General features: G+C 38.3%; 1 protein-coding gene across 1 annotated transcript in view; it reads left to right on the top strand.

Moving 5' to 3' along the window:
- HPRT1 (hypoxanthine phosphoribosyltransferase 1) overlaps positions 1 to 15,607 on the top strand; it is a 41,817-nt gene that overhangs the window by 25,322 nt on the left and 888 nt on the right. Inside the window, exons 4-8 of the mRNA XM_023198853.1 lie at positions 1,331 to 1,396; positions 5,065 to 5,082; positions 8,955 to 9,037; positions 14,198 to 14,244; positions 14,416 to 14,492. Of these exons, the coding sequence (XP_023054621.1) occupies positions 1,331 to 1,396; positions 5,065 to 5,082; positions 8,955 to 9,037; positions 14,198 to 14,244; positions 14,416 to 14,492 (291 nt within the window). The remainder of the gene's footprint in view (positions 1 to 1,330; positions 1,397 to 5,064; positions 5,083 to 8,954; positions 9,038 to 14,197; positions 14,245 to 14,415; positions 14,493 to 15,607) is intronic.

The raw sequence follows: 15,607 nt of genomic DNA, 5'->3' as shown, positions 1-15,607 counted from the left end.
GTATGGGTGGGTGAACAGTAGAATCTCATTGTTTTAGTGTTTGTTTCTCACATAGATATAATTTTACACCTTATGGCCTTCTCTTCTATAAATTGTCTGTTTGTGTTCATTCTCCATTTTCCTATGGGTTCTTATTGTTGGAGCCCAATATATAAAAGGGGATATTCGTTACAGAACTTTTTCAGTTTTGATTCATGTCATGCCTGGGTTTTTACCCTTTCTATGGATGTTAAAAAAAATTCTTCTATATTTTCTTCCAGTCCACTTATGGCTTTATTTTTTACATTTAGATTTTAATGCATCTGGAATTTATTTTTGTGTATGCTGTGAGGTAGGGACCATACTTTTATTTTTTCCCAAATGGGTAACTAGTTGACCAAACATCATTTATTGAATAATTCATCTTTTCCCTACTGACTCGAAATACCATCTTTATTGTATACTAAATCCTCATATATTTCTGGGTCTGTTTCTGGGCTCTACTTTGTTCATTTACTGTGCTGGTACTGCACCGTTGTAATTGCTGTGGCTTTATGGTATGGTATGGCTTGCTCTCTGCAAGGGCAAGTCGAAGCTCTTTTGTTCAACTGCTCTTTCACCCAAATTTTCTGTCCTGAATCCAGCACAGCCAAATTATGGTCATTGTCACCACCAACTGCAGTGGGTGTTGAGCATTTCCCATTGAATCTCCTGTAAGGGTTTTATTGGATTCTGTGGTAGCAGGAAAATGGGAGCCTAAGGTATTCCTTAAAGGACTACTAATCAGACCTGGTTTCCCAGACAATGCTGAAAATGACTGGGCCTGGGCTAGACTTTTGAGGGACATATCCTTGGGGTTGGGTGTGATATAGACCAGCCCTTACAATTTGCTTGACTCATGGGAATCGTACAGGGCCAGAACCAGACACCTGTCGTGCTAATAACTTCCCTCACAATTCAGAAATCACTGTGATTGAAGATGGGTGGCTGTTATAATACTGCCCACTTAAAAATGAATGTAACCTATATTTTAGGACTCTTAAAAACATCAAATCAGTAATGGCCAATTAGGACTTTTTAATTTTTACTAATCTCTACTTGAAAGTTTTCTAGTCATTCATTTCAGGAAACCTAATTCTTATAATTCATGTCATTTAGAATATCATAATGCTATGAACATTAGATAGCTAACTTCTCAAATCTTCTAGTTCTCATTTAATTTGAAGTTTGTGTGTGTACATGAGGGTATACATATAAGTGTGTGTGTGTGTGTGTGTGTGTGCATATATATATATATAGTTGTTTTTTTTTTTTTAATTTTTTAAATTTTTTATTTTTATTTTTTTACTAGAATGACCAGTCAACAGGGGACATAAAAGTAATCGGAGGAGATGATCTCTCAACTTTAACTGGAAAGGTATGTATCTTGAAGGGGAAGAAAGAAAAGCACTTCATATCAAGAGTCAATTAGTAACAGTGTGCTTTCAATCACTAAGAGATAGTTTACATAGTATAACTAAATGGGTTATTTAACCCTTAGAAGCAATCTAGGTTAATTATCTTTCCCTAGGTCATGTAGCAAAAAGACAGTAGAATCCAACATTAACCTTAAACGTCCCTGTTGTGAAGTACTGCTGTCTGCCTCTGTGGGACTCTAATTTGGGATCCTTCAAAAAACATTGATGGAGGAAAAGATAGCCTTTTTAAAAAAAAAAAGAAAGAAAGAAAACTATGTGAGTCTTCCTGAGATAGACTAACATAGTTTCCTAAAAGATAGCAAAGCAGTATCATGTAGTGGCTGAAAGTGTGAGTTCCAGAGCCTGACAACTGATTGAAAGCCTGGCTTAGTACTTCCTAACTGTGACCTTGGGCAAGTTACTTAACCTCTTTTTGTCCCATATGTGATTAGGGTGAGGTTGATAATGGCAGCCATAGAGTTAAGAGGATTACGTGCTATAATGCAAGTAGAGCTCTTACAACAGTTTCTGGTAAATAAATGCACTCAATAAATTCAGACATACTATTATTTTAAGAAATCTCAAAGAGTTATCTTAGTACATTAAAATCCTCCTGGTGTGGACCATTGGTTTTGGTATATTGTGCTTCCATGTAGTTTATCTCAAGATGTTTTTAGATTTCCCTTTTGAATTCTTCGATGACCCATTGGTTGTTCAGGAGCATGCTGTTTACCTGAAAATAATGGAGATATTAAGATATTTGAATATTTATCTTCTAGTACATGGAAAAACTTTTTGAGAGTGACCAATAATGATGGAATGCTACTGCTTTTTTTTTGAAGCTGCAAGTTATTGTTTACTTACACTGTGCCAAATATAAAGGCATTAAATCTCATAGAAGTTTCACAACAATCCTGTGAGGGAGACAATATCCCCATTTTACAGATCAGGAAATTAAGGCTCAGTAAGGTTAAAAGACATGCCCAAAGTCACAGAACCAGTAAGTGGTAGAGCTTGAATTTGAATGCAGACCTGACTCTAAAACTCTTTTTTTCTTTAGATTTTAGTGTTCATTGCTTATGTGAATGAGTATCTATAAGAAAACTTTAACATGTAAAACTTGTGTGAAATTCTCTTGTCCCGTATCAGGGTCATGTCAAACTAATGTCCTCCTCAGCGTATTTGGAAAACTTCAGAGGAGAAATTAGCTTTGCCCCTCCTGTTCATTTCATATACCACTGCTAGACCTGTCCTTCCCTTTCAGCATGCTTTGTCCATATTTAGAAGCTGTTGAAGCCATTACTCATCTAATCAGTTTTTAGTGCTGGAATAGACCTAGCCTTTTAGGCCTTCTGTGATTTAGCTTGATCTCATCTTTCCCACCTAATGGCTCTGTTCTACTACATAGATCTGATCTGAAACAGTTCTCTGTTTCTAAAATAACTTTATTTTCATGATAGTCACAGTAAAGTACATTTATTATGGAAAAATCAGTAAGTATAAATTGAGTGAAAGTTATTTCTTGGTGGTAAGATTATGGGATTATTTGAACTTTCTGTTTCATTTTATTTTATTTATTTATTTCTTTATTCATTCATTCATTCATTCATTTTTGTGATGGAGTCTCGCTCTGCTGCCCAGGCTGGAGTGCAGTGGTACAATATTGGCTCACTGCAACCTCCCCTTCCCAGTTCAAGTGATTCTCCTGCCTCAGACTCCCAAGTAGCTGGGATTACAGGCACACGCCACCATGTGCGGCTAATTTTTGTATCTTTAGTAGAGACAGGTTTTCACCATGTTGACCAGGCTGGTCTCCAACTGCTAATCTCAGCTATCCGTCTGCCTCAGCCTCCCAAAGTACTGTGATTACAGGAGTGAAACACCGTGCCTGGCCTCATTTTGTCTTTTGGGGGCATTTTTGTGCACAGATAAATATGTATATAAATATTTTTCCTTTTTTTCGCCAGTTAATACTTGAGCAGATGAACTTTGGACCCTGAATACCTGTATTCAAGTCTCTAATACCACTTCTTGGCTATTTTCATTTTATCAAATGGCCTCTTTCCTCATTTTTGTCATTTATTAAGTAGAGATGTAACTACTTGATATAATTCAAAAACTCTCAATAATGGCATTCTTTTATTTTTTAGACTCTAGTGTCTGTACTCCTTGTACCATGCTGGGATTCATTTGAACAATTACATGGCTTTTTTTAGTGTATTATTAAATTTGCAATTTACTAGAATTTACTGTGATCTCGTACAAATGGGAAAAAAACATAATTGTGTTACTCATTTGCTGTGTGCCTTTGGATTGACCCTATTTTTTGTATTCATTTTCTCACCATATCCTGAGTTCCACTTTGAATAAAAAGTAATTTTTTCCTGCCTGTAAAATAGGCTACCAATGGGCTGCAGTTGTCTATAGTAGCTGCTTCACTGAGGATAGCTCAGCATGAGAGAAGTAGTATGAATTGCTTGCCATAAATTATGGACTAGCCTTACTTCATTCTGTACTTGGACCTGTTTAGGCTTCTTAGAGATCTTACCTCCAACAATAAACTGCTTTGAGACAGGAAAAGGTAGAAGCTTTACTTGGTTATAACTTTACTTTTAATACCTAGAACAGTGAGTCTTCAAACTTGTATTTGCATGCCCAATTTATAAAAAGTTTTCTGAGCATTTACCCCTAATATATGCATTTTAAATTATATATGATTTATGGTAATAATATTATATATGTTACAAAATACATACAAAAACATAGATTAAACAAGGTGAGGTAAAAAATTAAAAAGTTCTAATCTTTCTTGCAAACCAGTGACTCTTTTGTGCCCTACTCTGGTAAACACTATCTTAGAAGAATATATAGAACATTAAAATCTTTATGCTATAGTTATGTGACAGAGTATGATGAGAGCTACAGATAAACAATACATCATGAATCTTCTTGTGGCAATGTTTATAACCAAAATGCTGCCTCATTCTTATAACTAGCATAAGAACAGATAGGACTTTCTTGATTTTGAGGGGTAATTATTAGATGGTATTTTCTCTTAAGGACTCTTCCAGCTATAAAATTCTTAAATGTAGAAAGCGAAGTGAGGGTTTACGGTGAGAGGAAGCATTGGTATCATTTTTTAGTGTAGTCCAAGAATATGGACACATCCAGAAAATGCAGATCAATTTTAGCCTAATGAGAAAATATATTTTGAATTGGAGTCCATATGGTTTTTGCGTTATTGTACAAATATAATTCTTAGAATGTTAGAGTCAGGAAACTATAAGAAACCAACTAGTTCCAAGTTTCTCATTTAACACATGGGAAACTGAGGCCAGAGAAATTTCAAGACTTGCCCAAGATTAGACCTCTTGTTAAGTAATGAAAGTATTTTTAAAACAAATGGGTCAAATTCTGTTTTTAAAATTTCCATTACGATGAAAATTTCAGTATTACAGGCTTCCAAATCCCAGCAGATGGCCCATTTGTTTAAAGGAGAGTTTGATGTAATAAAGTATCTAAAAACAAGAGTGTGAATAATTCCTTAGGGTTGTTATGATGTGATTTGACTTATAATTGGAAATACCATCTTATTCATTGTACTGATTTTCATTTCTTTTTCTTCTAGAATGTCTTGATTGTGGAAGTAAGTTCACATTTACTTTTAATATAACATTTATGATTTTTCTAATTTAGTATACACCATCCTAAAGGTAAGCCAGGGAAAGAAATTCCTCTGCATCAGTTTTAATGGTGGGCTTGTGTTCTAAAGGAGTGAGACTGGTTTTTTGTAAAGACTACTTAGTAATTTGTTTTTACCAGTAATGGAATGGTATGCTTCCTACCTCTCTTTTTTTAGTTTGAAATATTTTCTTTCAAAACATAACTCTCTCTCTATTTATCTATATATAATATATACATATATATCTTATATTTTATGTATATATATATCTTGCTTAGATTTTGTCTTATGTAATATTTGGTACATAAAAAGTAATATTTATAATTTATAGACTATTTTCCATTTGTCATTATGTCCTAAAGTATTTTGTATCTTAGCACGGAGAGGCTAAGCAGTTTCCTAGGGTTACCCGCTAGTAAGCTAAGGGAAACCTTTACTTCCTTTAGCTCAGTGGTTCTCAAAATGTGGTTCCCTAGACCAAAAGTATTAATATCAGACAAGAACCTACCTAATCAAAATATCTGTGATGAGGCCAAGCAAGCTATGCTTTAACAAGTCTCTGAGTGATTCTGATGCATGCTAAGGTTTAGGGGCCCTTGTTTTTACTCATAAGTCATTTTCTTATTTAGGCCTTCTCTGGCCATCCTATCTAAAATCTCACTTTTTCATGCTGTCAACTTCCTATTTCTCCTCAATACTTTTATTTTCCTGATCACTTATCACTGTCTAACAGCCTCTTTCTCTAGATAGATAGATAGATAGATAGATAGATAGATAGATAGATAGAGATATATCAATATATACATCTATGTAGATATAAATATATCTATATCTTTGTCTGTGGTCATCTATTGAAACCTTTCTATCTTACTGAATCCTACAAACATCTAAAGCACAGCTTGTGATCCTGTCTCCTGCTCAGACCCCATTCTCCCATTCTTTAGTCTTTAGGCTACATTCTTTGGAGTTTTTCAGTGTGACCCCAATATACATTACCAACCTTATTTTCCAGCTTCCTTTCATTTTCTCTATACTTTTTACTGTTTCCCAGAGCTTGTACCTTTACTTTTCTGCCCCGTTGTTTGCTCCTTATTTCTTTTCTTAAAATAATAGCTTTATTGAGATATAACTCACATATCATACCATTCACCCATTTAAAGTATACAATTCAATTTTTTTTTGTTGTTGTTAAAACGGAGTCTCGCTCTGTTGCCCAGGCTGGAGTGCAGTGGCGTGATCTCAGCTCACTGCAAGCTCCGCCTCCTGGGTTCACGCCATTCTCCTGCCTCAGCCTCCTGAGTAGCTGGAACTACAGGTGCCTGCCACCATGCCCGGCTAATTCTTTGTATTTTTAGTAGAGACGGGATTTCACTATTTACCAGGATGGTCTTGATTTCCTGACCTCGTGGTCCGCCCGCCTCAGCCTCCCAAAGTGCTGGGATTACAGGCATGAGTCACCACGCCTGGCCAATTCAAAATTTTTTATTATATTCTCAGCATTGTGCAATCATTATCACGTTCAATTTTAAAACATTTTCATTGCCCCACAAAGAAACCCAATCCCCTTAGCCATCACTCCCCATTTTCCCTTCCCCCAGCACGTAGCAAACTGATCATCTACCTACTTGCTATCTATAAGATTTGCCTATTCTGGACATTTTGTATAAATAAAATAGAATCATACGATATGTGGCCTTTTGTATCTGGCTTCTCTCACTTAGCTTAATGTTTTCAAGGTTCATTCACGTTGTGGAGTGTATCTGCACTCATTCCTTTTTACTGACAAATTTTATGGATAGACAGGTGTTCCTCAACTGTGTCCTGATAAACCCATCTGAAGTTGAAAATATCATAAGTTGAAAATGGATTTACTACCTTGATAAATCTATCCTAAAGTCAAAAAAATCTCATGTCGAACCATCATAAGTTGGATGCCATCTGAATTACATTTTTGTTATCCATTAATTGGTTGACAGACGTTAGGTTGTTTCCACTGTTTGCTCCTTATTTCTTGTACCTGAAATGTCCTTATTCCCTCTCTTCTTATCCCATGTTTTAGTCATTTAAGACCCAGGTCAAACGTCACCTCCACAAAACCTTCCTTGATACCTCTTTCCACCTCAATTCACTTGGACCTTTTGCATTTAATTTTTTTTTTTTTTTCAAGACAGAGTCTCACTCTGTTACCAGGCTGGAGTGCAGTGGTATGATCTCAGCTCACTGTAACCTCTGCCTCCCAGGTTCAAGCAATTCTCATGCCTTAGCCTCCCAAGTAGCTGAGACTACAGGTGCACGCTGCCATGCCTGGCTAGGGGTGTGTGTGTGTGTGTGTGTGTGTGTGTGTGTGTCTATATATATATAGATATATATTTTGTTGTTGTTGTTGTTGTTAGTAGAGACGGGGTTTTGCCATATTGGCCAGGCTGGTCTAGCCTCAAGCCATCCTCCCACCTCGACCTCCCAAAGTGCTCGGAATAATTATAGACATGAGCCACTGCACGTGGCCTGCATTTAATTTTAATTATAAAATATTTTGAACTCAGAAAAGGGGGTATGCTCAATACCTACGTACCCACCACAAAGTATTAACATTTTGCCATATTTGCTTCTGATCTTATTTTTTTAAAGAAATTAAAGGTCATAATACAACTAAAGCCCCATTTTTTCCCTTCATTCCCAGAAGTATGACAATTATCCTTAAAGTTGATATATGTCATTCCCATGCATGTTTTTTATACTTCCCTAGTACAAGTTAACTGTATCCTCTGCTCAGGGGCTCATCAAGCTGAATCAAGGGACTCACAATCCTCTTCGAAGTTCCTTCAGGTTGTTGGCAGAATTTAGTTCCTTGTGATTGTAGGACTGAGGGCCCGTTTTCTCACTGGCTGCTGGCCAGGGGTTGCTGTCAGCTATTTAAAGGCTCATGCCCTAGCCCATTACATTCTCACAACATGGCAGCTGACTTCTTCAAAACCAGCAGGAGAATCTTGCTCTAGTCTGCCACATAACCTAATCACAGGAGCGGCTATCCTGTTAGTTTCACAGATCCTGGTCACATTCAACGGGAGGGAACTCTTCCGGGTGTGTACACCAAGAGGCAGGATTTTTTTTTCTTTTTCTTTTTCTTTTTTCTTAAAAAGTCTTAAAGTCTTTTTATCCCTAAAGGAGGCAGGAATTTTGAGAGCCATCAGAATTCTGCCTACCACAGCCCAGAAATCTACATTTTTCACAAGTCTCCAGCCATGTTTCTGATGGCTTACATTGCTTTATTCCATTTTTAAAGAGTATTTTTATTGAAAAGCATTAGGGTTATGGTTTAAAAAATATTTTCCCTAACAAAGATGGGTTTGTTTAGAGTCCTACTTTTGACTAAATAGCTGGGATTCACTTTTATGTAAAGTCATTTTATAGCCTTATTAATTTGGGTGCCTTTAAAAATGGTATAAAGCAGTGTTTCTTAAAGTGTAGTCTGTTAGCCACCTATATTGGAGAGTTGGGAGGAGAGAGTCTCTATCTTGCATTTATGGGAAAAATTCTAAAATACTTTTTATAATGAAGGACAACATCATAACTCCCTAATAAAATGTGCATGTATATATTTAAATTTGCTGTCAATGACCCTGAGCCTACAAAATCCAGGCCTGGGGGCTGGCATTCTTACTGCTTGCTGAGGGCCAGATGATTTATAGATTCCAGAATATCTCCGTGTGAATTTTGGTGACAATTACTGCACTGAAAAGAATGGCAGTATTGCAGTTATACATGGGGGTTTTGGTACTTTATGTTTATGTAGTGACTCTGAATTTAAAGCTATGCAATGTCTTCTTTTTTGAAAGGATATAATTGACACTGGCAAAACGATGCAGACTTTGCTTTCCTTGGTCAGGCAGTATAATCCAAAGATGGTCAAGGTCGCAAGGTATGTATGACATTTTGACATAGAATATTTTCCTCATTTGAAGGGGGATTAAGTGATTGCTTCTTTCTAAGGATAAATGTTTTCAACTGTCATTTTATCTTTAAAAAGTAATGTACTCTCATATAAGACTTAAGATATAATCCTTTTAAATAATTTTGTCATGTGTCAATAAAGCTCATAGTTACAATCACTTCCTTGCCTAATATTAACATTTGGTTTTTCAGCATGCTAATTATATCAGTTTGTCCTGAGTAGCATGGCAGAGGATTTTGAGCCCCCTTACAAAATTAAGAATAAGGATTCCAAAGGGGGTGAGGAAATGATAGGAAGGGGTGGGCCCTGAAGATCTGGACCTCCTGGAATTGAGTGATGTATGCTGCATCTTCTTTGTGTCTGTAGTGAAATTTTATAATGCCTGCTTCCTTTTTTATTAAGTCAGCCTCACCTCCTCACCTTACCTATGCTGTTTGACTTTTGCTTTTATAATTCTACCTGTGTTTATTTCTCATTTTAGTTTCATCCCTCAACAACTCTGGGGTGGCATTGTTATTCCCACTTTTCAGATAAGGATACTGAGGCATAGGGAATTGCCCAAAGGTACGGAGCTAGTCAGCTGTAGAGATGAGATTTGAACCTAGGGAACCTGGCTCACAGTGTATGCTTTTGCTACCTTAAGTTTTTAATAGAGTGACATCAAACAAACATTTAAGAATATGTTTTTCTTTTCCTTTTACAATTTCATTAAAAAAAATTAAGTCTCTGATCAATCTGCAGTTTTTATGTAGGGGTCAGGTAATGATCTAACTTCTGCTTTTTTCTAAGTGATTAACAGGTTTTTATAAACCCCTTTTAAAAAATAACTATCTGTCGAGCATCTTTGAATCAGAGTAAGCCTTCTAGTGAGTCATATGTCAGCAGTTTGACTGTATGGGCTTTTCTAATATCCAGTCCAAGTGTTTATCAGTGAGTTTTTCTTTTAAATAGATTTGGGACAGGTACTATGAGAGTATATAAGTGATACGTTATAGGACACTAAGTAGTATCCTATAAAATGGCAAAAACCACAATCACTTTTGCACCAACCTAATAGAAATTAATCAGTGCACTTGCTTGTTTTTCTACATGCTCCTTAGGGTTTTAAATGTCAATCTACTGTGGCATAGACTTTAATCCTCCGGGTATTCTTTTGTTGTTCTTTCCTGGTATATGCTGTGGAATTGAGATAGACTGGTTCGTGAGAGAGAGATTTTGTGTTGCCACATGTAGGACACGCTCAAAGAATACTTGGGTCATTTCTTGACCCAAGTCATCTATTCACCATAGTTTTGTAGCACTGATCTTGCATACATTTCATGTATCTTCCATGAACTCCACGTCAGTGCTGCTTATATGATACTCAGAAATTAAACACTAAGGAATAAGATTGTCAGGTAGGGTTGTTTTGGAGGGTCACAAATCTTGTAATGTCTAATATTTCCACTCTCCCTGCTGAGAATTAGTTTTGGCTTCCTTGGAGGTGATATCACCTCTGTTGAGAATAAGTGGCCTACTGTGATCACACCACTGCACTCCAGCCTGGGTGACAGAGTGAGACCCTATCTCAAAAAAAAAAAAAAAAAAAAAAAAAAAAAAAGAATGCATGGCCTAGATGACTTCTAAGGTTCTTCTCACCCAGTTCCAGTTTTCATGTTCTAGGCAGAGCAGTAAAGTGAGAAAGACATGGACTTGGGAGTTTAGTCTGGCATTTCACTACCACTTAATCTGAGTAACTATTCCATATTTAATCTCTCTGAATGTATTTACTCATCTTTAAAGGGGAATGATTATTAACATCTTTTACTCAGGGAAACTATGTGAGTCAAGGAGATAATGTATTTGAAAGTCTTTTTAACTGCAAAGCACTGTTTCACTGTTGGTTATAATGTGATTGATCTCATTGAAGTGAGCAGCTGCTTAATTCTGCATTTTAGAATGTAGGGAAGATAGTAAGATTTTTCGCATATTATATACGTAGCTGGTTCTGGAACTGTAAACATATTCCTTTTTTATGGAGATCTGAGTCACATGCCATCAAATTAACTCTTTTAAATTTGTACAATCCAGTGGTTTTTGATATATTCAGAGTTGTGCATCTGCTACCCCTATTTCATTTTAGAACCCAAAGAAACCCTGTACCCATTAGCAGTCATTCTTCCTTCTCCCAGCCCCTGGTAACTACTAATCTACTTGCTACAGAAAGTCTGTACAGATTTGTGTATTATGGACATTCCATATAAATGGACTCTTGCAATATCCTGTCTTCTTTCACTTAGCATAGTGTTTTCAAGGTTCATCCAGGTTGGGGCATGTATCAGTACTTCATCCCTTGTTTTGGCTGAATAATATTTAATTGTACATATATATCACATTTTGTTTATCCATCTGTTGGTGAACATTTGGGTTTCTACCTGTTCGCTTTTATGAATAATGTTGACTTGAATGTTTGTGTACAAGTTTGAATACTTGTTTTTAGGTCTCTTGAGTATATAATTGCTAGGTCATATGGTAATTCTATGTTTAACATTTTGATGAATTGCCAGACTGTTTAACAAGGTATATGTACTATTTTACACCAGTAACATATGAGGGTTCCAATATCTCCACATCCTTGACAACACTTGTTACTGTCCTTTTTATTATAGCCATCCTAGTGGCTGTGATGTGGTATCTCATTGTGGTTTTGATTTGTGTTTCTCTGATGCTAATGATGTTGAACATGTTTTCATCTGCTTATTGGCCATTTACATGTATCTTCTTAAGAGCGGTTACCCATTTACAGTATGGAAAATGCTTCAGATGCAACTCTAGTCATGCCTTACAGATGGAGCTTTATTAAACATTCAGATCTGTAGGCATATGAAGTGCTGAGTTCTCCTGAACTCCTAATACAGATTGCACTGAGTTTAGTGATACCTTTTCTGGAGCATTCCTGAGTTCAGGTAGAGGGAAGGGTTTTTGCTGTGATTGGCTAGTTAGGTTCTTTTTAAATGGAAATGAAATTGAAGTGTCTCCTCTATCCATTTATTGGAAGAGTCATGAGAGGCATGATTAGATGATATCCCTTGGAGTCTCCGGCTTAGGTTAGTGGTTATCTACTTAGGCTGCACATTGGAATCACCTGAGAGTTAAAAAAAAACCCAGGACAACCTATGCCTGTGTCTCACCTCCAGCAATTCTGATGTAATTGGTCAGGGCTGTGGCCTGAGTATCTGAGTTTTGGTTCTTTAAAGCTGCCAGGTGATTCTGATGTGCAGTCCAGGTTGAGATCACTTTGGGCCCTTTCCAGCTCTTTAAACATATGTATTTATCTAGAAAGGTATAAGTTTTCTGGAGACTGCCTTGTATATATCTTGTATATATGTGGGAAAGCATAAGTTTTCTTGAGACTGCCTTCAACATCTATAAAGGCTTTCAAAGCAGCTTCTATAGCTTTTTTTAATGGCTGAATATTTTTCATCAGGCAGCATTTGGGTTATAAAATTAGCTTTTGGTAGAGTTGACTTATACCACCTCCAGCTTTTGCTCTCAAAAATAAATACTGATTCTCTTGGCACACTAGTTGTTTTAGCCTAAAGTTCCTCTTTGTAAGCCAGTTATTAAAAGTTGTGATACAGCCAGGGTGAAGTGGTACACATCTGTAGTCCCAGCTACCCAGAAGGCTGAGGTGGGAGGATCGCTAGAGCCCAAGAAGTGAAGGCTGCAGTGAACTGTGATTATACCACTGCACTGCAGCCTGGGCCACAGAGCGAGACTCATCTCTTTTAAAAAAAGAATGTTGTGAGGCCAGGCATGGTGGCTCACGCCTGTAATCCCAGCAATTTGGGAGGCTGAGGTGGACGGATCACCTGAGGTCGGGAGTTCGAGACCAGCCTGACCAACATGGAGAAACCCCGTCTCTACTAAAAGAATACAAAATTAGTGGTGGCACATGCCTGTAATCCCAGCTACTCGGGAGGCTGAAGCAGGAGAATCACTTGAACCCGGGAGGTGGAGGTTGCAGTGAGCTGGGCGAGCCATTGCACTCCAGCCAACTGCATCTCAAAAAAGAAAAGAAAAGAATGTTGTGGCTGGGCGCAGTGGCTCACGTCTGTAAAACCAGCTTTTTGGGAGGCTGAGGCGGGTGGATCACAAGGTCAGGAAATGGAGACCATCCTGGCTAACACAGTGAAACCCTGTCTCTACTAAAAATAAAAAAAAAATAAAAAAAAAAAAAATAGCCGGGCGAGGTGGCGGCCGCCTGTAGTCCCAGCTACTCAGGAGGCTGAAGCAGGAGAATGGCATGAACCCAGGAGGCAGAGCTTGCAGTGAGTGGAGATTGCACCACTGCACTCCAGCCTGGGTGACAGAGCAAGACTCCGTGTCTGGAAAAAAAGAAAAGAAAAGAAAAGAATGTTGTGATAAAAGGTGATGCTCACCTCTCCCACACCCTTTTACAGTTTACAGATTGTATTTCCAAGGTTTTTGGACTGAGAGCCCTTATATTTTCATCTTTGCTCTTTAACACTCGATACCCATTCATCCTCCTTATTAGCTCCCCTTCAGTGGACACATGGGTAGTCAGGGTGCAGGTCTCAGAACTGTCCTTCAGGTTCCAGGTGATCAACCAAGGGCCTTGTCTGTAGTGTCAACTCATTGCTGCCCCTTGCTAGTAATTCCCATAATTTAGCTCTCCATTTCATAGTCTTTCCTTGGGTGTGTTAAAAGTGACCATGGTGGCCGGGCGCGGTGGCTCAAGCCTGTAATCCCAGCACTTTGGGAGGCCGAGACAGGCGGATCACGAGGTCAGGAGATCGAGACCATCCTGGCCAACACGGTGAAACCCCGTCTCTACTAAAAAATACAAAAAACTAGCCGGGCGAGGTGGCGGGCGCCTGTAGTCCCAGCTACTCGGGAGGCTGAGGCAGGAGAATGGCGTAAACCCGGGAGGCGGAGCTTGCAGTGAGCTGAGATCCGGCCACTGCACTCCAGCCCGGGCGACAGAGCGAGACTCCATCTCAAAAAAAAAAAAAAAAAAGTGACCATGGTACACTCAGCACAGATGAAATGAGTGTTTAGAAACATTAGTCTTTTGTAATGCCCTGTAGTCTCTGTATGTTATATGTCACATTTTGTAATTAACAGCTTGCTGGTGAAAAGGACCCCACGAAGTGTTGGATATAAGCCAGACTGTAAGTGAATTACTTTTTTTGTCAATCATTTAACCATCTTTAACCTAAAAGAGTTTTATGTGAAATGGCTTATAATTGCTTAGAGAATATTTGTAGAGAGGCACATTTGCCAGTATTAGATTTAAAAGTGATATTTTCTTTATCTAAATGATGAATTATATTTCTTTTTAGTTGTTGGATTTGAAATTCCAGACAAGTTTGTTGTAGGATATGCCCTTGACTATAATGAATACTTCAGGGATTTGAATGTAAGTAATTGCTTCTTTTTCTCACTCATTTTTCAAAACCCACATAAAAATTTAGGAAAGAGAATTGTTTTCTCCTTCCAGCACCTCATAATAACAGACTGATGGTTCCCATTAGTCACATAAAGCTGTAGTCTAGTACAGACGTCCTTAGAACTGGAACCTGGCCAGGCTAGGGTGACACTTCTTGTTGGCTGAAATAGTTGAACAACTTTAATATACAATAACTGTTGCATTATTATTTCAGATGATAAATGTGGTCATAAGTAAGAAATAAATGATCGAGTTTAGTCTTTTAATTCACTGTCCTTTGGATACCTGCCTCTTACTCTGGAAGCAGGAGTCCCATGGATGTGTTCATGAACATGGTTGAGGAAGATTTAGGAAGACTGCAACAGCACACTACCTAAAGCAGATTTTTTACTCCATCTTTTTTTGCCACTTACCCTGACCTCCCACTTCGATATGCTTAAAATTCCCTACTTGATTTGTCTTTCAAAACTACATATTGAGGCTGGTTGCGGTGGCTCACACCTGTAATCCTAGCACTTTGGGAGGCCAAGGCGGGTGAATCACCTGAGGTCAGGAGTTTGAAGCCACCCTGGCAAACATGGTGAAACCCCGCCTTTACTAAAAATACAAAAATTAGCTGGGTGTAGTGGTGCGTGCCTGCAATCCCAGCTACCTGGGAGACTGAGGCAGGAGAATCACTGGAAACTGGGAGGCGGAGGCTACAGTGAGCCAAGATCACACCACTGCACTCCAGCCTGGGTGACAGAGCAAGACTGTGTCTCAAAAAACCAAACAAAAACAAAAACAAAAAACTACGTGTTAAGAAACAGACTGGGCGTGGTGGCTCATGCCTATAATTCCAGCACTTTGGGCGGCTGAGGCGGGCAGATCACGAGGTCAGGAGATCAAGACCATTCTGGCTAACATGGTGAAACCCCCGTCTCTACCAAAAAATACAAAAAATTACCCGGGCATGGTGGCGGGTGCCTGTAGTCTCAGATACCAGGAGGCTGAGGCAAGAGAATGGGGTGAACCCAGAAGGCAGAGCTTGCAGTGAGCCGAGATCGTGCCACTGCACTCCAGTCTGGGCAACAGAGCAAGACTCC

The sequence above is a fragment of the Piliocolobus tephrosceles genome, chromosome 12 (genome assembly GCF_002776525.5).
Source record: "Piliocolobus tephrosceles isolate RC106 chromosome 12, ASM277652v3, whole genome shotgun sequence".
NCBI classification, from domain to species: domain Eukaryota; kingdom Metazoa; phylum Chordata; class Mammalia; order Primates; family Cercopithecidae; genus Piliocolobus; species Piliocolobus tephrosceles.
This window is presented reverse-complemented; position numbering and strand designations above follow the sequence as displayed.